The sequence below is a fragment of the Ictalurus furcatus genome, chromosome 1 (genome assembly GCF_023375685.1).
Source record: "Ictalurus furcatus strain D&B chromosome 1, Billie_1.0, whole genome shotgun sequence".
NCBI lineage: Eukaryota > Metazoa > Chordata > Actinopteri > Siluriformes > Ictaluridae > Ictalurus > Ictalurus furcatus.
In genome coordinates this window covers 5,175,393-5,202,842 of record NC_071255.1, presented here as the reverse complement: position 1 = coordinate 5,202,842, position 27,450 = coordinate 5,175,393, and the positions used below count along the sequence as shown (strand labels likewise).

Below are 27,450 nucleotides of genomic sequence, written 5' to 3'. Positions count from 1 at the left end.
ACGATGGGTTGGCACCCCATCCAGGGTGTCCCCTGCCTTGTGCCACATATCCCCTGGGACAGGCTCCAGGCTGGATGGAAAATGGATGGATATCCTTTCGTGTTTCATTTCAAATACATCTTAAATGAGATGGGACAATTCTATTTTTTAAAAAAACTGATAGCAGTTTTAATCTTGGTCAGAACAGCTCCCTCCTGTGGCTGGGATGATACAATGAGGTTTGTCTAAATTGCCTAAATGACCACTAGGTGCTGGTGTTTTCCACAAAAGATGAGGATCAGGATACAAGTACAAAAGTGTTTAATGTCACGGAATTTCATTTAAGGCATAAACAAATCACAAAAGTGGTACGTGTCGAGAGACGATATTACATTAGAGCATCCAGTACAAGCTTTCTCACTCACATGCTCGCTATCATCACACTCACCAAAAGACATTCACTCACAGAGCTGGAATTTTATTATTTATTTTTTTTAAAAAGCGACATTTTCACATCATCATTACAAAATGTCGAAAGGAGGCTTGTATAGAAATATACACCTAACCGTCTGATGTGACGGGGCAGGACAGGTCTGGGGTCAGGGTGTGGGATTTGATAGAGGAGGAATACATTAGTGCAGGGAAGGCAGTGGTTCAGATCTCGCTCTCATACGTGTGCAGGTATGTCTTTAGCGAGAGAATCTCTGTGTAGCTTTGGCTGGTGCGCCGGTAGAAGTCGAGCCCTGTTAGAATCTCAACATCTCGGACTCGTGCCGTATGCGTCTTCATCAGCTCCTCCACCCACTTGGATTCATCCTCCGAACTCTGCCGGAGAAACAAAAAAATGTTCGCTTGAAAAAATTAAATAAATAAATCTACACTCGTGCAAGCTCAAGGGGTCATCCAGCTTCGATGATGATAAGCGATAGGCCAGTCAGCTGGGTCACGTTCAAATAATTAACACGATAATAATTATGACATCATAGCATCCCGTACAACGACCCCGCTATAAACTGAATTACACCTGGACCATAAAACTGCACAATATCTAAAACATCTCTGTATTTAAAAAGGGCCCTAACGCAGACTAATGTCCAATTGTCCAGTTTGGGTCAGTCTCAGATTTCTGATAGGCTCAGATTTCTGTTCGTGGCTGACAGGACTGGAACCCAATGTGGTATTTTTCTGTCGTAGCCCATCCACCTCAAGGTTCGATGTTTCGTGCATAGCGGAGATGCTTTTCTGTTCGCCATGGTTGTAAAGAGTGATTATTTGAGTTACTACAGTCACCCATGCAATGTTTTCTTTTTGTTGTTTGCTTTTGCACGGTTCTGTGTACATTTTAAAGACTGTCGTGTGTGAAATTCTCAGGAGATGAGTAGCTTGTGAAATACTCAAACCAGCCCATCTGGTACTAGCAACCATGCCACGGTTAAAGTCAGCGAAAAAGTCAGGTTTGCTTCATTCTGCTGTTTGATGCGAACATTAACTGTTGACCTGTAAACATCTGCTTGATGTTATGCATTGTGCTGCTGCCACATGACTGGCTTATTTTGTGGGTGGCTGTGGCTCAGGTGGTAGAGCGGGTCGTCCACTAATCGTAGGGTTGGCGGTTCGATTCCTGGCCCACGTGACTCCACATGCCGAAGTGTCCTTGGGCCAGACACTGAACCCCAAGTTGCTCTCGATGGCAACCTAGCGCCTTGCATGGCAGCTCTGCTTCCATTGGTGTGTGAATGGGAGAATGAGAACCAATAGAACCGCTAAGGTTAAAAAGTGCAGACCATTTACCTAGTTCGGGTAAATGGTGGTCATTTCATAGTGTTCCTAATAACATGTTTCAAGTGCAAGTTGACCTTCAACCTGACACTCTTATTAATTGGAAGATTAATTTTCGTTTTCATTTCCTGTGTTGTAACTTGGCCAAAATTGGCAGCTCCTGGCAAAACTGAACTGTATGAGAATAAACACTGGTAGAGGTGGTAAGTAACTAGCAAAAGGGGGTATTGGTATTGATACAGTATTGGGGTATTTGTATTGATAGAGTTTTGGTAGAGGGGGAAAGTAACTAGCAAAGAGAAGAAAGTGTACAGAAGTGAACAGAAGGGACCGGTCTGTCTTACGTTGCAGCTCTCATCGTTGTCCGCTCTATGAGGCAGGACGAACGCGAACACGCTCAGGGGACCGGCGCACGAGTCCACGGTCTGCGTGTAGTCCAGGCAGCTGGTCGCCACAATGAAGAAATGAGTAGGGATGGGTATGGTGTTGCTCGCATACCTACAAACAGCCACACAGGAATTCAAACTCACTTTCTCAATATCGCTCGCAGTATTAAAGATGAACCTGTTAACGTCCCTTACTTCCACTCCCACGCGTTCGTTCACACATACGTGCCACCAGGAAACTCTAAAAGCATGGAAAGAGCTTTTATGGCTCTATTCCCATTAATACTAGATACAATGGGGATTTTTTTTCCCGTATTGGGCAGTTTATGCCACTTAACATCCAAATAAATGACAAGGACGTCCGTGGACTTTACACGGGGTGCTCGATTTAGATATTTTTGGGGTTATTTTTCCCCTAGTTTTGTTAGCATTTGTTGGATTTATTTTGGTTTCTAAAAAAAAACCCGAATAGAATAATCTAATAATAATAATAATCTGATAGATATTGGCAATAATCCATCCAATGCATGGATGGATTATTAATCTGCATGTAAACGGAATGTCTTCGGACTGACACGACGAGCTTAGCCTGGCTGGTTTTCTAGTTTGTATATGTTTCAGGGCCTTAGAACGGGGTAGGGTGATATTACACTGCAAACAGTTCCTTAACAGTATATGCTAAGCAAAAAAGTCCAAAGTTTTTTGGATTTAAAAACCTCCGCCGCAATGCGAACGTTCATAACGTTCACAATTCTCTTACTGTTTCGTCTTCTCTTCGGTGTCCCGAAGGCCATCAAAGTCATAGTCGAAGATGGGCCCGACAACCACGTTAAGGCCATTCCTCTCACTGGCATACTTCTTTATCAGAGTCTTCTGGAAATACGCCCACACGCCTAGAGAGACCGACGGACAAACAGAGAGACGGAGGCGTAGTTAAACGTACATGCAGTCGAAGTAAAACAGCGGCCGTTTTGCCTCACTGTAATCATTTCACATGTCAAGAGGAGAGGTAAGATGGCATTTCATGGAGAGTTAAAAAAAAGAGCGAGAGAGAGAGATAGAGAGGGAGAGAGAGAGAGAGAGAGAGAGAGAGAGAGACTGCTCTGCAGGTGGCAGCGCTTCAAAGGGAACTTCAGTGCTCAATGTTCCAGCCCAGCTAATAGAAAGCAGACATAACTCCATCTGTGCAGCCTTTTATACACTGTGTCCTTCTCCAACACTGAAAATATGGTGTTGAGTGTTTGCACGAGGAATCCATTTGATCGCCCGGATAAATATTGAATTGTACAGTGTAGATTGTTTTCCCGATTTATCCCGAGTAACAATCGGAAATATCTAGAACAGTTTAAAAACACAGAGGTATTTGCGCAGGGAAGTGCTTTACTGGTGTTTTCAACCAAACGAGCGGGTATTCCATGATATTTTCGTGCGAGCTTCACTGTTTTGTTGGCGTTTTGCTAAAGCTAAGTATTTGACACGATGTTGTTTTAGCTGATGCGTATCTCTCTGTTAGCATCCATGTGTGCGGAGTGTGTGTGTGTGTGTGAGATTCATTTGCTCTAGTGGACAAGATGTGTGTGAGCACTACATCTGAAAACAGAGGCACCACTCATACAAGGGGTCGTTTCTAAGTTGAGCTCATACCATAGCCCACACACACACACACACACACACACACACACACACACACACACACAGCTTGTTCTTTAAAGACCCCCCCCACCACACCACTACCACCACCCACCCCACCTGGAAAATTCGGTGACGGCCGTTTCACCTTAGAACAACGACTAACTAGGTGGAAGGGACAATATGAGCTGATCGTTTGAACCAGACTTTGCTGAGCAAAATCAATGCTGTGTGACGCGCTTCCTCATTTACCGAGCACACACTAAATTCTCTGAGCAGCTAACCATGCTCTGGCCAGCACGGCATGTGCTTTCACATTCAGCTCGAACGGCTGTTTGGACGTCTTGTGTTTTCCCGATGCTAACGTCTAATCTTGTTTACTCTAGTGCTTAGCGTTGAAAGTAACTGAAAGTGCTGCTATAATAACCTCCACTCTTCTGGGAAGGATTTATGCTACATTTCGGTGCGTGGCTGTGTGGATTTGTCCATTCAGGATCAAGAACATTAGTGGAGTCGGGCACTGGGGTTCGGCGAGGACGCCTGGGGTTCAGTTCATCCCAAAAGTGTTCAGTGGTTGAGGTTGAGGTGCAGGACGCTCGAGTCCTTCCACTCCAACCTTGGTAAACCATGTGATCGTGGACCTCGCTTTGTGCACTGTCATGCTGGAACATGTTTGGGCGCTTTAGGTCGAGTAAAGGAAAATCTTAAGGGTACAGCATACAACATTTTAGACAATCGTGTGCTTGGAACTTTGTAGAAGATTAGGGAAGGCCCACAAATGGGTGTGATAGTCAGGTGTCCAAATACATTTCGCCATCCTTGGACTATTCAATCGGTAGTCCATTATGAATTACGAGTGAACCATACTGTGTCTAAATGGTATAAGGTCTGCACTTATATAGCAGAACTTTAGCAATTCTACACAGCACTTTACACTGGTTCTTATTCACCCATTCACACACACACCAATGGTAGCAGAGGCGAGGCGCTAGCTTGCCATCGGGAGCAACTTGGGGTTCAGTGTCTTGCCAAAGGACACTTCAGCACGTGGAGTCACGTAACCCTACGATTAGCAGACAACCCGCTCTACCATCCGAGCCACAGCCACCCCAGATATACTTTATGAGCAAACAGAAGTCACAGGTCATTTTGCTGCTTTATTTGAATTACGTGTTGAATATGAAGAGTGATTGTGAGGGTTAATAAGGAGTTCAGTCACACAGTTTTAGATTACACTCACGGTCCATAGCTGTGGTCGGAGTACAAGCAGACGATCAGGAAATGACAAACTAGTGGAGCAGAGAGAGCGATCCTGCATTCCAGAAAGTCATTATATATATATATATATATATATATATATATATATACTATGGCCAATAGTGCTAGTGGTAACTCAGTTCAAATCCCAGAGCACTACTGAGCTGCCACAATTGAGCAATGCCCTTAACCCTCAATTGCTCGGTTGTATAAATGAGATAAATGTAAGTTGCTCTGGATAAGAGCGTCTGCAAAATGCCACAAATGTAAATCAATGGGATGCAGTAATGTGCTAGTATTTTCCAGAACATCTGTTCTGAAGTTGTTCATTTGATGGTAAATGGTCTGCGCTTATACAGCACACTCACACACCAATGGTAGCAGAGCTGCCATGCAAGGAGCAACATGGAGCATCAGGAGCAACTTGGGGTTCAGTGTCCTGCCCAAGGACACTTCGGTATGTGGAGTCACGTGGGCCGGGAATCGAACCTCCAACGCTCTACCACCTGAGCCACAGCCTTAAACTTAATTAAAACCCCTTACTTTTACTTTATTTATTCATATAAACCATATACTTAGAATGAAGTAAGTATTCATTAACTACAGATAGACCTCTAATATCTATATATCTATATAATACCTATAGTAAAAGGTATGTAGTTAGGACACTGAGGAATAGTCTGGAGCGACTGTCAGGGCCTGGAAGTGTAAAGGCAGAAAAGGACAGAAATTCACGAGTAAAAACCATCAGTTTCCAGACAGAATGGAGTGACAAATAGCTTGACTCGCATTAACCAATGGGTTACCACATCCCTGCAGCTCATCCATCAGCTGTACACAACTCGATCATTTAAAAAAAAAAATTCTGTAGAAATACTAATTACATCTTTCATGACTAGTACTAGATGTTCTTGTTTTTATGCCATGAAATGAAAAAAAAAAAAAGATAAATATGCTTCTTTTACTCATAATATCAAATCAAACTTTATACTACATGACCGTGGTAGCATTTTGTAGACAAAACATCTGTTACATACATTACAAAAGATACGAGCATGGTCTTACGGGGCTGCTCGCTGCTGTTAGTTTGAATTGTGAGTTGTTGTTGTTTTGCCAGTTTTTTTTTTTTGGCTCCTTTCCTGCCATTTGGTTGTTTAGTAGCTGTGTATTTAATAAAAGACTGCCTGCGCTTGAATATCCACCACCTCAGATTGATTACAAAAAAAGCCCAGTAGAACAAAGGCCAAGGAGTAACCAAGCCAAGCAACTGAAACAAGTCTGGGAAAACAGTTCCAAAGCACCTTCTGACTTCTTTCAATAGTTAAAAAAAAAAAAAAGAGCATGAAAACGCCTCTGCTTTTTTTTCCATCATATCAAAATAGGCTTACGAGTGGAATACTTACGTTTGAATGCTGGGTATATCGGCACTGTGTTGGTGATCAACAGGGCCTCGTATCTTGCATCGTTACTGGAGGCCAACTCTGCCAATAATGACACAAGGACCAAACATGAGCGAACGGAAATCATTTCATTGCGTATGCACTGTCAGTAGGTCTCGCACCAACAGATAGTTAACTGGCTCACAGCAGTGACGTCGCTTATGTGATCAAATCCGAGTTGACCAGCATTTTTGAAAGAACATTTTATTGGGTGTTCGAACGATATTTTTCACCTCAATCAAGCAAGGAAAATGTCGAATATCCAAAATATGCAGAAACACTAGAAAACAAGACTTAACCCGTGAGGGAGTGCCGACAGAGACGACCAGCCCTCGTTAAGTGGGGTTTATTATATATGGGGTTGGCCATAGCAGAATTCTTTAACGGCATTTTACAACAGACGATGTGGAAGTTTCGTTCCTTTTTAAATCAAGTAGCTTATAATGAGTGAAACTATTCTATTAACCAAGTAGGTAGTTTTAACATTTAATATTGTTTTAATTTCACATATTCTACATATGCTTGGCGGTTAAGGCTCTGGGTTACTGATCTGAAGGTCGGGGGTTCAAGCCTCAGCACTGCCAAGCTGCCACTGTTGGGCCCTTGAGCAAGGCCCTTAACACTCTCTGCTCCAGGGGGCGCTGTATCATGGCCGACCCTGCACTCTGACCCCAACTCCCTGACATGCTGAGGAAGAGAAGAATTTCACTGTGCTGTAATGTCATTAATAAAGACTCATTATTTTCTTTGAAATAGATGAACATATGAAACTATGCACTGTAGTGTTGATCGTCGAGGCTTGGGTCTTGCCGTGTTGGTTTGACCAAGCTGGTCAGTTGAAGCTGCTGGTCTTTTTCAAGTCGATGCACCACAGTTGCTTTATAAAATCGTTCGTAGCTCAACAGCTAGCTACATTGGTTTAAGTGGCATATAGTCAGATAGAATGAGTCTTAGATTTTTCAAAAAGGATTGGAGTATTGTTTGTACTATTGTTCTTAACATTTTGGTTTTTGGTAAGAATTAGGTCTACTGTATTTCTAAGTATTTATCTCGTATTGTGTATCATAATACTGTTTGGTGTCGACTTTGGCATCTCGAGTTGCCAAAGAAATGAAACATAATGAGTCTTTATTAGTCACATATACAATATAGCACAGTGAAATTGTTTTCTTCGCATACCCCAGCATGTCAGGAAGCTGGGGTCAGAGCGCAGGGTCAGCCATGATACAGCAACCCTGGAGCAGAGAGGGTTAAGGGCCTTGCTCAAGGGCCCAACAGTGGCAGCTTGGCAGTGCTGGGGCTTGAACCCCCGACCTTCCTTCTGATCAGTAACCCAGAGCCTGGCACTGCTGAGGCTTGAACCCCAGCCTAACCCTAACCCAAACCCGACCCAACACGTTTGTAACACATATTTGAAAATACCCAACATATCGTATCTTCATATCAGTTATTAACAGCAACAAGTGGAGTTACTGATTGAGTTTGTACGGTGTGGTGTGACTCACGAGGCGGGTAGAGAAATGCGTAGGAGAGCTGTTTGTCTGCTTGATAGTTGGTGCAGGACTGGCTGGAGGCTGGAGGCACTCTGGCATCAGGTCTCACACACGTATTCAGAGCCTCAGGCAGAACACTAACATCAACCTGAAATATGCACACCACAGGGCTTGCTGTAAAATGTGTTAGTTTGACAGTGAGGTTGACAGACATCACATTTCAAAATATTCTGATCAATACAGAGTGCAAAAGTTGTGGAACTGGCTGTAAAAAAAAAAAAAAAAAAAAGGTTAGGTTTTAATTGACCTGTTTTTGTCCCATTATTGAATCGGAATGTAAAAAAGAAAAGAAAAAAAAAAATCCTGGACTAAAGTGCTAAAAAATATCTCTCATTATGACGAGTCATCCTCTTGTCCATGATTTAACTACTGGTACGTGGATGAAGATTCAGTTCAATTCAATTCAATTTTTTTTTTTTTTATCTAGCGTGTGTAACCGTAAACATTTCCACAAAGCGGTTTTACAGAAATCTGAATGTAGATTTCGGTTTCGATTCCCAATGAGAGACCCAGAGGCAACAGTGGCAAGAACGTAAGAAACGAACCTTCAGAGGAAAAAGATTTTTAAAAGGACAGTCAATCAAAACTTTCCACAATTGGATGACAATACAGTGACAGAGTAGTAAGTATATTGAAAGGATGTTCAGTATGAGCAACACATTCTGTATTGATTACAGCAGCAGTTTTTTAGGCATACAGTCCCCTCTGAAAGTATTGGAACGGCAATTTCTGTCATTTTCGCAATACATCCAAGACATTTGGGTTTGAGATCAAAAGATGAATATTGAGATAACGGAGGATCATAATTGCAGCTTTGATTTCCTCATATTTACATCTAGATGTGTTAAACAACTTAGAAAACAGCACCTTTTGTTTGAGCCCACCCATTTTATTTTATTTTAAGTGATCAAAAATATTGGAACGTGTGCCCGGTTGGTGTTTCTTGCTGCCCAGGTGTGCCCTGTTAAATTGATTGTTTAAAGAACTAATAGCTCTGAATGTCTACTTTTGGTTTGAGCCCTAGGTTTTGCCTTGGAAGACTGCATTTGTTAAAAAGGATAAACCAACATGAAGATGAGAGAGCTGTCGATGGGAGAAAAGCTAGCCATTTTGAAGCTTAGAAAAGAGGGGAAATCTATCAGAGCCTTTGTATAAGCATTGGGTATAGCCAGTACAACAATTTGGAATGTCCTGAGAAAGAAAGAAACCACTGGTGTACTAACAACCAGACATGAAACAGGTCGGCCAAGGAAAAGAACAGCAGTTGATGACGGAAACATTGAGAGAGCTGTGGGAAAAAAAACCCTAAAACAACAGTCAGTGACATCACAGACAATCTCCACAGGAGAGGGTTGAAGGTATCACAATCCACCGTTCGAAGAAGACTTCGAGAGCAGAAATATACAGTAGAGGCCATACCACATGATGCAAACCACTCATGAGCAGTAAGAATCAGAAGGCCAGATTGAAATGTGCAAAGAAATAGAGAATCCACAAAAGTTCTGAAACCAAGATGAACCTCTACCAGAGTGATGGAAAGGCCAAAATATGGATCTGCTCATGATCCAAAACATAGAAGCTCATCAGTCAAGCATGGTGGAGGTAGTGTCATGGCTTGGGCTTGCATGGCTGCTTCTGGAACGGGCTCGATAATCTTTATTGATGACGTAACTCATGATGATAGCAGTCTACAGAAACAATCTGTCTTCCAATTTACAGAGAAATGCATCCAATCTACAACACCAACAAAATAAAGGACTTCATCAGGGGGAGGTTTTAGACTGGCCAAGTCAAACCAGACCCAAACCCAATTGAGCAGCATTTCATCTCCTGAAGAAGTGACTGAAGCTTAGAAACACCTCCAAAACAAACAACAACTGACAGAAGTTGCAGTAAAGAAGCCTGGAAAAGCATCACAAAGGAAAAATGCAACAGTTTGGTGATGTCAGTGCTCACCAGCTTGATGCAGTTATTAATTACTGGACAAGCAACCGAACTTTAAGTGTTATTTACTTTAAGTCATTCCGGACAACCGTAATCTAATTATTGTCCTTATTCTGAATAAGACGTATAATATTCTGATTAAGGTGTTTACATGAGTCGCTTTTAGAATATTCCTTTCATGTTCCCATTTTACGTGTTATAGAACGTAGATCGATTAACGGCACACGTCATTACGTCCCCACGCCACGCCGTCCGACGTTCCCTCCAGAATTTCACGTATCAACATACAGTTCGTCTTCGTTATGGAACCGTATACAGTTTTGAGTGTTTTTATTTTTAATTTTACGAACGCTTCAAGTGCAGTTAATTATTTGTCATCCTATACGTGCTAATAGACGACCGCTTGAAGCCGTGGGCTGCGTCCCAAACCGCGTACTTACCTACTGTATAGTAGCTGAAATACGTGTATCTCTCCTACTATATATTAGGTAAGTAAGCGGTTTGGGACGCAGCCGTGCTCTCTTGTTTGCCGTCAAACGGTTGAGCGCTGCCGTGTGTGTACGTGCCCTGTCTCATAATGCGGTGAAAACTCCCACACGACGTTAATAGTGTGATTAAGGTGTGTACATGTCTGTAACGCACTTCGATAACGCGACTAAAACAGGAATATGCCACACGTCTTAATTCCATTTGTGTTTACATCGAGTATGACTTTAATCGGATTAAGGTCATCAATAATCTCTGTTTACATGCTAGTTTCTTAATCAGAGTATCGTCTTAATCGGGTTCATATCGGATTATTGTCGTCCATGTAAACGTACTGAATGTTTGTAACGATTACAAATGCAGATAAGACTATGTGTAGATCAAGAATCCTCTCAGCTTCATAAATCAGATTGAGCAACCCAAAAAAGTCTTGAACAATATTAATAGAGTTAATGTTAACCTCATGGCTCGCAGAGTGGTTATGATCATTTCCTCGGGCTAATCTACCGTACGACCGAGATCAAAGTCGATATTTGTCTGTAGGCAAAATTAGTCCACAATTAACAGTACTCGTGGGACGTTCATTAATATAGTCGGTGAACTCTTCATGGACAGCTTAGCGTTGTGGTTTACAAACCGACCCGTGTGCCTTTTCAGTGCTAAAATATTTGACATCACTTGCTAGCACCAGTGCTATTTGCTCAAACATCCAGCCCTGCATCCAACAAAGCATAATTGCATTTATAAACACATTAATGCCACGCCGTGTATATTAGCTTGTTGTTCGAAATAACACGGCAATTATACATACAGTACTTTTGTTTAAAAATGCACCTGTTTAGAGACCGTGTAGGAGGTCCATAGAGGCATGGCGAGTGCTTCACTATATCCGCTGATGTAGTCAGTGTGGTGCAAGATGCCGTACTTGGTGTGGAACATGACCGCCGGCCGACCGTAAGGAAGATTCTTGCTGTCTGCAAAATGTCAAAGAGAAATATCCATGGAAAAGCTAATCGTTGCTAATTTGATTCGAGTACAAGTCGAATCGAACACGTTTATTTTAAATACGTAGGGTAGAATACACAAAAATACTGAAAGAAAAAAAAAAAACTACACAGACAGCAGCCATTTTAAGAATCTCTGGTCACACGAAACACTGGTCGTAGTTCTAGCTTTTTGCGTTATGACACAAATTGGATCGACACACAGGCGGGCGGGCATTACCGTCGGTGACTTGTCTCAGTCGTTGATTGAGTTCCTCCACTTTGTTCTGTAAGAGACAGAGCCACAGTGACTCCAGGTTATAGGCTCTTACCAGGGCCACTTTCAAAGCCCTCTGCCCCCTACTTTTTGAACGCAACTGCAAAAGATTAAAGGTGAAAATCTCTAGCAAGACGGTGTAAACAAGAGCACTGTTTGGAGGAAGAAAACATTATTCTGCTCGTTTCTTTTAACCCCTGTGTTCTATTCACTATTAACTTGGCAATGCCGCCTTCGTTCCAGCTCTTAATAAAAACTGCAAAGTCGATTTTAAACCCCCCCGCCACCCCGATCCAGCTTCTCCATCTCCTTTACGCCCGATATAAATAATACCGATGGCGACTTACCCCGATCGTCTCGGTAATATAATATGTTTACATCCATTAAAATTACAATGCACGTTTGGTTTTGAGTAAAACAGAACACAAGGGTTAATTGATCATTTTACCTGGCAGGTCTGCAGTGCAACATCTTGTAGAAATACAGGAAAAGGCCAAAATAAAGCAGAGAAAATATATGCAATGGTTTACAGTTGCTTTCTATGTCGCTAAGAAATATAACAATCCAAAACAAAGACTAATTACATAATAATGAGGCAACTTGAAAGTGCGTTTTAGGTCCATGTTGATACTGGGAATACTTTAAGGCCGGACTCGGATGGGACCTCGGAGTTCTAGCCAGTGGGTAGTCTATGATGGTGCCCTGAATATGCTTTGTTACTGACCTTCTCATCACAGGTGCAGCCCAGGTCATCAGTTATGGCATTGACTGGCCCAGATGGGGTCGGTTTGGACACCTCTTCAGGAATGCTAGGTTTGTGGACAGGATTTCTCAGCAGGTGGTTCAGGCTGCCATGGGTCCCATTGTTGGGGACTGGCTTCAAGCCAAGGAGATCTAAAAAGGATAGATGTGTGACAGAGAGAGAGAGTTCTCAAAACATGTAGCTATTGTTTCTACAGAACATCTGCAATACGTCATCGAATAAGTAATCCCATCGACTCAAAACACAAAACAGTCTGTCTTATCTTCAAGCAGCCTACGACTTTGGGTTGAGTCTGCTGAGGCATGCAGTTCGCCTCAAAGACGATGAAATAATAGCCGTCGTACCGCACATGACGTTGTACAGCTCGATATTTTCAAATGGTGGTATCTTGGTCTTGTATTTAAACATTGGTCCATATCCAAAGAAAATGGTCTAAAAAGAGAGAATCAAGCGGGTGAGAAAGGCACCACAGCTCAGTCTTAAAATCCAATCAAGGGACCGTGTGTGCGTACCTGCATGCTGTTGATCTTGTTATCGTATCCGTGGTCACCTGAGAAACCGCACTTGCCCGGATGCCTTTTCCCTTCAGGGGGCTTCCTGTGGAAGACAAAGTTAACTGCTTCGTTACACCTTGTGACAGTCCTTGAAACGTTCTGATGTTGTTCCATCGTGGGTCACGCTGACACGTTACTTAAAATACGCAAGCTCGTATGAGCAGACACGATGAACCTGAAGCTACTGTCCAGACGAAACAAAGCCTTTTGATCGCTGCTGAGAATGACTCGCATTAAACGTTATAGCAAAGACCGTGGTCCCCTTAGTGTAAATCAGACCAGAGCTGGCTGCTTTAACACACACACACACACACACACACACACACACACACACACACACACACACACCAGTATTCTGCTTTCACCTTATTTCATTCAAGCATGATGATTTAAAACCATCCTTCATGCTGCAGCCTCCAACAGCGGAGAAACTGTCCTGGGAAGAAACCGTTGCTTCACAGCTCTGGTGCCATGGATTAGACAGATCTGTATCTCAACTGGTCGGCGTGAAAGAAGCCTTTCAGCTGGGCAGCAATGCGTGCCAAGGCAAACAGCATAGGGAGACCCCGCCATAAGTCTTCATCTCCATCTTCTTTATGGAATGTTTACAGAGGATGCCACTAGTCGCTGGGAATGACCTCATGGGTTTGGTTTAGGGATCATTGGCTTTCCAGTGTGGGCTGGCAATGAATGTTTTGTGGGTTTCGAAGGTTGAGGGTTGAACAGCAGAACTAAAAGCTAATGAGACAAACTTCCAGAGCACTGGTAACCGGGCAAACTGGAGCTCAGACATGGATGAAACTGGAACGGAGAAACCGAAAACCAACTACAAACCAATTGCTGGATTTTTTTTTTTATTTCATTAAAATGACAATAGCTGACAATAAATGAAACAAAATCTGAAGTCCATGTTGATCATGCTGGCATCCTTTTACAGGTAGTGAAAAATTCAACACCGCCACAGGGTAACATTCTGTTAGAAGATTTGTTGGTCATTATTTAATTTTTTTTTCAGCCAAAAAAAAAAAAAAGAATTACGTTAAGCGAACTAACACTCTTAGCACTTTTGGTGCTCAATTACAATGCCTTTCATCCATTTGTGGTTTTCAATTTGATTATTATTTTTTTTTATTTAAAAAAAAAGAAGCTCAAATTAAATAACGCTTGCCAGGCGTCTTAACTGAGCATCCTATTTTACCTTCAAATCCAGTTAAAATGACATTGTGCCAAGTCTTTCACTGGCTCGGTGGGGCAGTGGTTCAGACCTTGGACTTCTGACCAGAAGGTAGTTCAAATCTACTCAGAACCACCAAGCTACCACTTCTGGGCCCTTGAGCAAGGCCCTTAACATATACATATATATATATATATATATATATATATATATATATATATATATATATATATATATATACACACACATATGTACATGTATATATGTAAGACGCTCTGGATAAGGGCGTCTGCCAAATGCCATAAATATAAATGTAATCATTAACAGATACGTATTAACCCAGCACAACTATACGTCCACATCATATTCCTGTTACAGTTATACCCATCGACCCATCTCAATTTCACTGTTATAGGTGTATTTATTTACCTTGCGACATGCCATTTTCTTTCCACCAGGAGGTGAATCTCTTCAATGCGGCGATTGTTGGCATAGTGGAGGCGCTTGGGAAGATGCTGCTTCAGGTACGGCTTGAAGTGCTGGTCTGGCTTTTTACACTACAACAGGAGTCAGACCCAGCAGAGTTACAAAGCCTGGTTTACACTTAGGGAAAAAAACAAAAAAAACAAAAAGAAAAATAAAAGAGAGAGGGTGTGTACAGATATGAGCACGTGTACTCACTGTAAGGTTTGCCACTACTGCTTTTGCGTCATCTGGAAATAAAGAAAATCAACTTGTTGATAGGTTTCAACGCCGGACCGTCTTATAGAAAGAAAATAAAGGATCCTGAATCCGGAGCTCATCGGTTGATCGACGTTCCAAATAGCGTGTACACCAACTGTACCACATTGCCGGACTAAGAAAGTCCTCTCGGCTTACTTACATTTCGAGTTGTTGCGATATCGAGCTCGGATTCTCCCAAGAGAGCCGGGGATCAGGGTGATCTCATCGACGTTGGACATGTAAGAGCTGAGGAACTCTGTCCGGTCACAGTGAGCGTCCTCCATCCCTGAGACAGAACACATCCATTTTCCATATCGCTTATATTACACAGGGCTGCGGGAAGTCTGGAGCCTATCCCAGGGAGCTCGGGAGAGGTGGGGGATACCCTGGACGGGGTGCCAACCCATCGCACACACACACACCTATTCATACACTACGGACAATATGGAAATGTCAATCAGCCTACAACGCACGTCTTTGGACTGGGAAAGTCAGTTCTAGACACTCAAAGCAAAGGGGGGGGGTTAGGCGATTTCGTCAACCACCACTAGTGTGCAGCATCCACCTGGATGATGCGACGGCGGCCATAGTGTGCCAGAACGCCCACCACACACCAGCTATTAGTGGAGACAAGAGAGCGATGTAGCCAATTCAGAGATGGGGATTATTCGGGGGAAATGATAGATAAGTTCCAACAGGAGGAAACCGGAGCACCCGGAAGAAACCCCCTAGGCACGGGAAGAGCATACAACCTCCCTACATACTTTTAGTTCTTACCAAATGCATTTTTTTTTGCAGGAAAAGAAAGGATGACAAAGGGAACAATCGTCTTTGTCCATAATCACGTTTACCAGATGAATCACGGAAATGGGCTATATATAACATTATCCCGGACAGAGATCGGATCTAGGGGGTGTGTCGCGTTGTATCACACCCTCCGTGGCTGTACGATCGTACAGTGCTGGGCTCGTTACAGTTAGCCCACTGTGTCGCTTCGTACCGTCCTGTGTGTTTTTCTTATGACCACTGGTGGTGCTGTTGCACTCAGTTACACAAAATAATCCCTTGGTTTTTCATTTTAAAAAAAAACCATTTGCTATCCACAAGTATGACATCAAAAATTCAAACTTATACTGATTTTGTTTTAATTTGGGGGCTTAGCTCTACTAGCTCATTGATACAAGCTATACATTTTGTTATGATAAAGTATTGAAGGCTAATGATGGCCGGTCTGTTTTTTTTTTTTTTTTTTTTTTTAATTTAACTATCTAAATGCTTGTAGTCTTTTCCATCATTAATTGGCATCAAACTCATCATTAACATAGTCTTCTTCTTTTTCTACATAATTTATAAGGAAAATTCGATAATGAACATAAAAAAAAAAAAAGTCTAATAACTCGATTGGAATTTGCAACAGTTATGATCTAAGTAACGGCCATGAATATAATATAACAATAAATAACATTATCACAGGAGTGATTAGAGGTACCATGATCTCCGACCATAATGATATTGACACATCGATGGAGTTTCATCTGTTTCAGGCCATCCATCAGCTGCCCGGCCACCTTATCAACCTCCCTCAGTGGGTTGCTCATCTGGAAATACAGACGGACAGCTCACGTAAACTATACACAGAAACGTGGTAAAATAATAATAATAATAATAATAAATTTTTAAAAAAGCTCATCATGTCTCAAGAATTCCAACAAACCCGGTCTACACAGACTAGTTAATCAAGAGCGTAAATGTATCGAGACTCTATGAAAAAAAGCCGAGCTTAGCAGAAATGCTCGCTGTTTGTCCTGGTGGTTCTGACGCGGGGGTTAAAGGGGTACGTTTTCTTGCTAGCTGCGCTCACCTCGGGGCTCTTGGGTCCGAGTTTGTGGCCGTAGGCGTCCGTTTGCTCAGAGTGCATGGCGTAAACGTAGGGCCTGTGAACACATAACGATTCGCCTGTCAGCGTTCAGTCCATACAAGAAGGTAAACAGCCTGGAGAAGAGCGCAAACATTTCCAAATACGGAAAACTCGGAGAAAAAAAACCCCCAAAACATCGACGTGAGCTGTTGCAGTGGCGAAATGTTTGTAGGTTTCTGTAATGGTAATTTCAACGCGGTTAGGGATGTTTCTCTGGTTAGAACAGCGATAAACGGCAAAGCCATATGAATTCAGTTAGTGGGAGTCTCGTGCTGGACTCCTGCAGCTGAATAGGCAAAGTGCTTGTAGTCAGTTAAGGCGTTCATACTGTAGGAGCACTGACCTCTCGGCGTCCGGGAGGTGAAGCCACTGGAGCATGGTCAACACTCTCCTTTCCAGTGGAATCCCCCTGCAAATACACACACACACTCAATAAATATATTTACATCCATGGTGAAGAATATTAATAGTAAGATATTAATCACCTATTTAAACTCCACTGATATTTCCAACACACACTCAGCTAAAATGAAGCACTTGTTCCACTTTTATCACTGGACTCAGAAGCTTCTTATTGCCACAGTATGCTAATTTATTAGTGTATTAAAAACGACTCTCCTGGCATGCGCATACGCTTGGTTCAGATTACACGTAACAGGCTCGTAAATGGAGATTTTCTGTGTTTTGGATACTTGCATTTGGCTTGAATTCTTCAACCTACTGAACACCTTCATGCATAAACATATATACTGTAAGGAAGAATCGCACGATGGATACCGGTAACGGTCCTGTATTATATGAGGAGTCCTTTTACTGGTTGTTTATAACATCATAGCATTCTTTTGAGCCGAGTTTAGTTGACGCAAAGCGACGCAGAACGTTAAGAACGATCGCTTGAGTCTCAGCTTTCTCATTCCTGAGGTCTCCCGAGGACGTTCAGGTGCTTGATATGACAGCATGTGATATTCAGATGTACTGGTGCATATATAGCCAGAAACTCAGCTGGCTCAACACGCATCTCAAAGCATGACTGAATTCAATTCCAGCCAAATCTATGCCACAGGAAGCAGGCTTAGAATAGCGCACGGGCCTCAAAGTAAAGAACGTAGAAGTCTGCACTTTGTGTATGGAAGAAATGTTCACACTAATTGCTACCAAAACACTAGACGGGTCTTTTTTCTCGCTCGGGCATAAACCCAAGCTGGCCGTGTTTATTGCACGATGAAATAAGACTCGAGTTTAACAGGCCTCTGTGTGTGTGTCCGAATGAGGAGGAGGACGCCGTTTTGCAGACATGTGAGGGGGAGGGGGGGTTTGTTTGGCATGTTGTTTTGAAAATGTCCATTTTGTGGTTAAAGCTTTTTTTTGTTTTGTTTCGTTTGAAACTCGCAAAAGGGGAACACCGGCGATGGACATATCTGCAGGGTACGCATATGTCCGGGATTGGGATAAAGTTACAAAGGGAATTTGAAGAAAGAGCCCATTCAAACTTACACAGGCCAGAAGAACGTGCCAGCCTTCACTCCCTGCTCCACAGCGGTTATCCAGATCTGGAGAAAAGAAAAGGGAATCCAAGTGGTTTGAATTTCGAGCTTTTTAAAAGAACAAATACACAACTCTAGATTACCCAGAAGACATTTTGGGTTTGGGACCAAAGAAGTGTCGATATAAATAAGAACATCATACCTGCACCATAGAGCTATTTTCAATAGCTACCTACCAGCCTGCTTGCTTAGTGCTACTTACAAATTAAAGACGGGGAATGAAAGGTGCTCTGAGCTTCACTGTAAATATACAATTAACCTACAATAAAGAGCCTTTTAAATCTCACAGGGTGACGGTAATGGAAACCACCCACCGCTGCTGCTGAAAACAATACGTCCCATTTTATTCAAGCCGCAAAACAGGCCGAAGGAAACGTCACTACTAAAGCTGAGTGACGCTAATGAGGACCAGAGCTGGAGTTGGCTGCACAGCGTAGAACCCAACAGACTCCATGTGTTACACATTTATAGCTGGCATCCCGTCGCGCTATTGCACTTAAACAAAAAGGGAAAAATCCAGGATCAGACCCAAACGTCGAGCTAATGCCGTCCAGATACAGGCTTTTCGTCTTCGAAGGGGTAAATACGCAGGGCAGGCATTCATAGAGCTGATGGATACGAGTGCTGTGTTAACGCAGGGAAGTTCGAAAATGCTGGGGTAGAACCTTTTTACCACTTTTAATGCATTTAAATGTCAAGACACTCAAAGTAGCTAGCTGGCTTGTAGCTTTTGAAACAGAACGGGGGAAAATCCTGACTGGTTCATCCAGTTTCTCAAAATAACAACCTTCTGGAACAATCCGCCTCTAGACGTCTTGGTGTAAGAGGGTCTACTGAACTGTATTTTACCGTACCGCATCCGTCAATGGTCAACACAAGTGCGATCGCGGTATCGGTACCCTGGTTTGCTGTGTACACAATCGGAACCCAGCTCACAAAAAAGGTCCCCAGGACGTCCCTCTACGAACGTCCCCCGAACGTCCACGTGTAGGGTCACATTCACAGTTCACAGGACGTCCGGCGGCCATTCGGGACGCTTAGGGGACTTTCGCTGAAACGAACACATTCGGTAGCGTTACAATCCGATATCCTCTGACGTCCTCGGAACGTCCGCCAGCGACCGTTATAAACCGGACCAAACGCGGACCTAATTGTAGTGTAATTTTATTTAAATAAATAAATAAATAATCCATTTCATATTAGAGTATGGACTCACGGGCTGTCCTCCCCACCAGCGATGGTTAAGCTTCTCTTTCCCTCGCAGGGTGAAGACCGCATCAAAGGACGGGTCATACATGGAATTACCCACGATGCCGTGCGACTCGGGGTAAAGGCCCTGCAACAAAGAAAAACACACTGACCTCGCCGTACCAGTAAAATCAGAGAACGTGGTATTCCTACACCGTTATTAGACGATCCTATCAACGAGGCCGTATTAAAAGTGAATAGCGTGACATTTACAGCGTTATATGATTCTCACAACGCGAATTTAACACATCCTTCCAGCTAGGCACGAGACGGAACATCGTCGTCTGGGACACCGACGAGATGCGTTTGCTTCTCGTACCGTACGTATATATGACGTGATATTATAAAGCGTTTCAGATTCATTACTGCGGCGTACCGTACAGAGCACGAAGTCGAAGCGAGCTTACTTACTTAATAATAGTCGATATGGCACGTTAAGGCCCACAGCCTCGCGAAGCCTGTATCGGGATACGTCTTGTATCACGGCTTTATTAAACTGTGTCGTCTCGTGCCTACTTTCCGAGACTAAACAAAAACTAAAAACAAAGCAGGAATGATGAGGTCTGATGCATACCGTTGCAATTGTATATAAATTCGGGTAGGTTTTGGTGGGGTAGATGGGTCTCATGTACGGTGCATGTGTGCCACATGTTCCTACGAGTAAAGGGGAAAAAAAAGAAACCTTCAAAACTAACCAATCAACACTGGGTCATACGTTACAGTGTATAGAATACGTGCCATTATACAACAGAGGATTAGTCTTACTCAGTTTTTCTATGTTGGGAATCACCGTGTTGCCCTTTTTCATGTAAGAGGCTCTAAAGCCGTCGACAGAGAGCATGATGAGTGGCGGGCGAACAAACCTGGGGAAAAAAAAAGCAAAAACAAAACCCCATGGGAGATATTTGAACAGGTTTTTTTTCCCCACAGTAAAAGAATATGGTTCAAATACGGCATGCGTTTTAATTAATATGGCAGTGGTAGCTCCAGTGGTAAGACTTTGGACTTCAAATCCCAGCACCACCAAGCCTTAGCCAAGCAAGGGCCTTATCCATCGACTGCTCAGTTGTAGAAATGAGATATTTGTAAGTCGCTCTGGATAACGGCGTTTTCCAAATGTACTAATGGGAAAGGTTCGCTGCAGCTATTTGAGCTCCTGTCTTATTGCCGAAGCGTCAAATCATGCTAATCTACCGATGGAAAAGTCCTCACACCATGTTGAATCCACACAGTCAAAGGAGCTCATTTGCAGGCGTTGTGGTCAAACAGACACACTTCTTCTCGGCATCATGCCGTTAGCGCACTACAGATATGTAAACGAGGCTGGGGTGGTGCGCCGGTGTGAAGCCGACCTACCACAGGATCTACTGTTGTAAAGAGAAATCAGTAGTAGTGGCCTTAACGTTATTCAGTGTCAACATTTCTTGGGTCAAGTGTCACAACCTAGAGCTCGTTTCATCCAGGAGCTTGACGTGTAAAACCTTATCGTTATCGATAAAAGTTGACGAGCGGAGGTGCGAAGCCGTTACTCACCCAGCAGGACACTCGTGGCTTTTTATCTCCTCACATTCTTCTTCCAACCATGGAGTATCACCTAGAATAGAGGTGGATACTGTCAACTGCTGGGAAGTCTTTAAGTAAACACTTACATCTTCCTAATATTTTCTTCCTAATAATATATTTATATATATAAATTAAAAAACAAAAGATTTTTATAAAAATCGAAATACAGATATTTTTGCTTAGTTGGTTCTCATTAACTAGGTCAAAATGGTAGCTCAGTTACACAGCCGCATCCTGATTTAAATCTATATGAATATCCCGTTATTAGGCGCCAAGTTATTATACGTGTCTGCTTGGTCACGGCATAAATACGACCTACAACGTAAGAGAACCCGGTTAAACAAATGAGACCAAAATATTATACTTGGACATTTGTTTATTGAGGAAATATGATCAGATATTACATATCTGTGAGTAGCAAAAAAAAAAAAAGGTGCAGTTTGCTAAAGATCACATATGCAAGCCTGTTGGGAAAATGTTTTCTGGGCAGATGAGACCAAACTAGAACTTTTTAGTTGAAATGAGAAGTGATTATGTTTGGAGAAAGGAAAAACACCGCATTCCAGCTTAAGAACTTTATCCCATCTGTGAAACATGCTGGTGGTAGTATCACAGTTTGGGCCTATTTTGGTGCACCATTGAAGGAACAACGAATTCTTGAATATTCCAGCGAATTCTAAAGGACGTGTGAATAAACTGAATCTGAAGAGAAAGTAGGTCATGCGGTTAGACGACGACCCTGAACACACAAGTCGATCAAGCAAAGAACGCTTAAAGAAAAATAAAGGTAATGTTTTGGAACGGCCGAGTCGACGTCCCGACCGTAATCCCCCGAAGCAAGCGGTTCGCGTGAGGAAACCCACCAATGTCCCAGAGTCGAAGCTGTTCTGTACTGAGGAACGGGCCGAAAACACCTCCAAGCCGATTAGCAGTTACCGCAGATCAACACGTACTGCAAAGTTGCGGTTATCGTTGCGCGACGAGGTCACACCGGATACCGGAAGCAAACGTCCGTATACTCATGCCGCTCGCAGATACGCAACACTGGGTCGTTTTCCTCAATAAACGGTCGTTTTCCTCAAAACAAAAGGCCACGTATGACATCATGATTGTCTCACTAGGTTCGCGTTTGTGTGCAAATCTGATGATGTTTTCATGTGGAAATCTAGAACGCTCAATCCGACAACCTAAAATATTATCTGACCAACGGCGGTGCTGTGTTCAGAAACCACGTGAGCTCCGGTCTCTATAAGCGCAACTACAATGTGAACGAACTGACCGCTTGAAGTGGATATTATGTTGAAGGCCTAGAGTGAAAGCAGGCTTTGTGAAGAACTTACAGTCTATAACCGATGACATAAAAACCAATTAGGACATAGAATACACATTACACATAGTCTACTTGATCTAGGGTGCAACGTTCCTACCTTTGCAGAGTGTCCTGTAGTTTGTACAGCAGTCTCCTTTGGCCAGGCAGTCATCTGAGCAGTGGCAGGCGTGCTGCTCGTTTCGCGTTTCTCCGCATCGCTCCTTACTGCACTCAAAGCCTCCCTCTGATAGACACAGAATCATTCCCAACACCCGTGCTTATTGGGCGGCAGCCACGTCTAAACGGCCGTCTAATTACCACGGTAAATAAAAACCCGACTAGATTTCGTGCGGAAGACGAAATCGCAAACACAAACTTCATTCTCAGGAAAAAGACAGCCTGTCTGTTACGTTCGAGGCGTCTGAACACGGACTCCGACGAAGGATACGTTTCCATCAGGACGGTTTTTTTTTTCTAATTTTGTTAGAATTCGAATTTCCAAATAAAAAAAAAATTTAAAAAAAAAGAGGAGAAAATACAATTCGGATCGTTGTGTTTCAATCAACGACTGTTGAACAATCGCGAAAGCAGCACGCCACGTCATCGTTTATTTCATCTCCGTCGTCTCGGTGCAACTTTCTAGCCGAGGTTTCTTGTAGTCCTCAGATTTAAAAACAAAAAACAAAAAAAAAACCCCACGGATGAACGCTGCGCTCTCGAACTTAACATCGTCGTCAAGAGGAACGTCGGGAACGCACCTGTCTTTAAGCAGTGCTCCTCAAAGTCCGAGCAGCAGCTGTTGTAGGTCTTGCAAAGGTTGTCGCAGCGGCAGCTTGGCGCCTGGACCTCCTGCAGCTCAAAGCAGCGGTTTCTGCACGATCCCGAGGTGCTGTCGTATGCGGTGTTGGCCTGGTCTGAGACGTGAAAGAGAAGGTTAAACGTTTGCGTGCTCGCAGAGGTGCTAACATCGGCTTCACAAGTTTGCGTCCCTGATATATCTCCACCGGAGAGCTGAGTGAGAAACGTGGCGGCTCAGTGGTTAAAGGCTCTGGGTGACTGCTCAGAAGGTCAGGAGTTCAAACCCCAGCACTGAAAAGCTACCACTGTTGGGGCCCTTGAGCAAGGCCCTTAACCCTCAACTGCTCAGTTATATAAATGAGATATAAATGTAAGTCGCTCTGGATAAGGGCATCTGCCGTAAACGTAACGTATTTTTGCCAGGAGAGTCTTTCTTGGTCTCTCGAGGAAGCCCCTTAATGAACCCGTATTCGTCATTTCGACTTCACTTTTGTATAACATTTAAAAAAAAAAAAAACATCTAACATGCTACAACGTCAAGAACAGAAACAGGTTCCTAGAAGAGATCAATTGTGCAAATCGTGATGGGAAGTCGGTCAAAAAAAAAATCAAGCGCCAAAGCAACACTCACACACTCACACACACACACAGTAGAATTCGAATATCATTTTTTTTTCGTTTTAAACTAGAGGTCATGGAATTTGGGGTAAATCTGGCTGGAGCTCACTCTGCACATCTCAATATTGACATAAGGCCAATGGAGGAACGGCGAAGGGGTGTTGTTCATTTGAATGTTTGTTGGGGGTTAGAGCTGGCACACACACACACACACACACACACACACACAAACACGGTGCATGCAAATGCGCACTCTACACTGATGAGGAAGGAAAAGTAATACATTTTCAGATCAAGTATTGCGAAGGAGCTGAAACATCTGCTCTGTCTGGCTGCGCAGGCTGAGCGTTTCACCGTCATACGCAACAAACCAAATCAAAAACTGTTTGCCAGACACATGTATCCAATTTTGCTGCAGGCAAACCCCCCAACCTCCCTCCCCCCTCCCTCACTTTTTTTTTTTTCATGGTCAAAATGTAGAAACAAGAACTTCTTTTTTTCGCCCCCCCCCATCTCTTCCACTTAGCTCAGACATACAAACATTATTTATTTATTTATTTTTTTGCAGAAACACCTTTTTCCACATGGTGCGTGGATAGAACAGTCCCGAGCTCCAAAACGCAGCATCTTTCCAAGACACGCTCTTTGGAAACTGGAAATCAGAGTCCGTATTGTTCCTGCTTTCGGTGGCGCGAACGAACGTAAACACGGTCGAACCTGCCCCCGCTGACTCCGCCTTTTTTTTTACAACCAAACGGAGAGTCTAGTAGTTTTTGCCGCTCCGCTTGACGCTACCAAAAACCCAGCCACCTGGACAGGAAGACTGCATTGTAAACAGGAGATCCTGGGTTCAAATCCCAGCAGGACTCTTTGCTCAGTGGTTAGAGGTCCGGAGTTCAAGCCCCAGCACTGCCAAGCTGTTGGGGCCCTTGAGCAAGGCCCTTAACCCTCAGCTGTATAAATGACATAAATCTAAGTCGCTCTGCCATGTAAGAGCGTCTCCCACGATGCGTAAATGTAACACGGGAAGGCATTTTAAGCTTGTAATAATGTTTCCTTCCACAGACGTTGTGAGTCGCTTACAACAATTACAACGCCGTGTGAATCTTCTCCAGCAGCATGGATGTGAATATGTACGACTCGAACGTAAAAAGAAATGGCAGGTTTATATTAAGTAGAGCTCGTTCCACAGCAGCTCGGTCACGGCGAGAGCGAGGACGCTCTGTAAACTCGTAGAAACCGTCACGCCGATCCTGAGCTCCATTCCCGCATTTCTGCCGGTGTTTTCGAGCCTTTTCTAACGCGAGGTACCTCACAGGAAGGAGCTGATTGGGGTTTTGTTGGAACCAGATGTTTCATGAATATTTTTTCCTCAATAGCAAAACAATTAATAGAGTTTCTATATATATATATATATATATATATATATATATATATATATATATATATATATATTTAAAAAATGCCTTCAAGTATCACAATATGATTTTCTCTGACCTCTAGTCATTATAAAGTGAGGTTTCTTAGTGCTTCATATGCAATAACCTTTTGTCACTGTATATGCAGTCCATGCGAGTGTCATAACTTGGGGAATTCACGACGAGGGTTATTTACGCAACAGAAACCCACTCAGAAGATATACTTTACGAAATGACGAATGAATGAATTAAACCACGAGTTCCGATCCTTTTAAAAGTCAGGCCGCGGCTGTAAAAAGAAGTAAACAGAAAGGGGCTCACATCGCTGACGGGGCGCGTCTGGTTTTCCCGAGCGTTGGATGACGAACGCCGGGCAAATTCTCGATCCACACAGGAGAGAGACAGCATAGAGCACCTAGAAGACATTTAGAACCAGTGAAACGTGGGTTCCGGACATATTTTCTCATTCCAGGGGCGGACAAGTGCACGTATTGTTTTGTTGTAAACTGAGTCAAAGATACAGGTCAGGTATATAACACCGACATTTAATTCATACATAACCTAACCACAGACTACTACAGTACATATAAAGGAATAGAATTCAAGTTATACACAACTGTAAACAACATTAAAACCAGAAAAGCTAAAACAAACTTTCCACTACAAACACCATCACAAGCCATTAACTATTTATAACCATTACTGATTACTTAATGGTGCCCACTAGACAGATCATGCCACTAATAGAAGGCAACAGATTACCAGTAGAGACCCACAGGGGACATTACAGCTTCCAGTAAAACCATTGCAAATTTCTATTGCTTTATTTTTTTCCCCCAGGAGGGACATAAACTCCATACCAAATCAGATATAGATAGACAGATAGATAGATAGATAATCAGACAGACAGACAGACAGATAGATCGACAGATAAAGAGATAGATAGATAGGACCGACAGATAGATAGATAAATAGATATATAAATAGATAGATAGACAGACAGACAGATAAATAAACAGACAGACAGACAAATAGATAGATAGACAGACAGACAGACAGATAAATAAACAGACAGACAGACAAATAGATAGACAAATAGATAGATAGACAGACAGACAGACAGATAAATAAACAGACAGACAGACAGACACCAGAACACGCAAGTGCTCAAAAGTATAAGAAAGCATTTAAAAAATATCCAACATTATGAAGAGAGAGAAAATAAATAAAGTCACATCTGACAGTCTTTACTGCAAACATGAACATGAAATAAATCCACAGTAATAAACCCGGATCTTACCGTACCAGTTTGAGTGACTGCATGCTTCCCAGTGCGCAGATCCTGCTGCTCGTGCGACGTCCCAGTGCAGATCTCCGCTCCACACTGTCCCGCTCTGTCCCACTCTGTCCCGCTCCGCTCCACACTGTCCCACTCTACCCCACACTGTCCCACTCTACCCCACACTGTCCCGCTCCGCTCTGCCCCACACTGCGCCGTGTCTCACTCTGTCCCACTCCTCTCCGCTCCACTCCGCTCTGCCCTACACTGCCCTACACTGCTCCCACTCTGCCCTACACTGCCCTACACTGCCCCCACTCTGCCCTACACTGCCCTACACTGCCCCCACTCTGCCCTACACTGCCCTACACTGCCCCCACTCTGCCCCACACAGCCCTACACTGCCCCACACTGCCCCACACAGCCCCACTCAGCCCCACTCTACCCCACACGCCTCCCTACTGCACATCTACAGTCCTACGCCGGACCTCCACCGCTACAGCACGCAGCCTACCAACTGCTTTCACACAGCAGGAAGGAAATCCGATTGGAACGAGGCCTGAATCTACCCAATAGGGACGCGGAAAAAGTAACGCACACGCTGCGTCACAGCAAAGGGGTGGAGCCGAGTGAATAAATGAGATCAAATAAAAAATAAACTGTAGAGACATGTTTCATAGAAAATAAAACCCTTTAAATGAATTGAGATGCTAATCCTGCAGGAATGTTACATCCAGTTTCCCCCGGAATAACTATCACATCCCTTCTAAAGAGAACAGGTTGAATTACTTACTTAATTATTAATAACTCTCTGTAGCTTCTTTTCTAT

At 43.2% G+C, this 27,450-nt stretch overlaps 1 protein-coding gene across 2 annotated transcripts; it reads right to left on the bottom strand.

Annotated features, from left to right (window-relative positions):
• Nucleotides 1-200: 200 nt before the first annotated feature.
• Nucleotides 201-27,256, bottom strand: enpp2 (ectonucleotide pyrophosphatase/phosphodiesterase 2). Of its 2 annotated transcripts, none has more exons than XM_053621318.1 (25): nt 26,648-27,256; nt 25,664-25,757; nt 23,267-23,422; nt 22,627-22,752; nt 21,170-21,230; nt 20,402-20,499; nt 20,211-20,290; nt 19,605-19,724; nt 18,339-18,394; nt 17,188-17,253; nt 16,788-16,860; nt 16,416-16,524; nt 15,087-15,212; nt 14,885-14,916; nt 14,633-14,760; nt 12,988-13,072; nt 12,820-12,907; nt 12,437-12,606; nt 11,677-11,812; nt 11,287-11,426; nt 7,975-8,110; nt 6,434-6,511; nt 2,905-3,037; nt 2,103-2,256; nt 201-804 (listed from the first exon to the last, which is right to left on the bottom strand). In XM_053621318.1, exons 1-25 carry the CDS (start codon nt 26,663-26,665, stop codon nt 634-636), a joined length of 2,634 nt encoding a protein of 877 aa, XP_053477293.1. In that variant the 5' UTR covers nt 26,666-27,256; the 3' UTR covers nt 201-633. The 2 variants fall into 2 exon arrangements, with proteins under 2 accessions (XP_053477293.1, XP_053477301.1); XM_053621326.1 differs by having other exon boundaries at nt 203-804; nt 11,677-11,722; nt 26,648-27,254.
• Nucleotides 27,257-27,450: the final 194 nt, after the last annotated feature.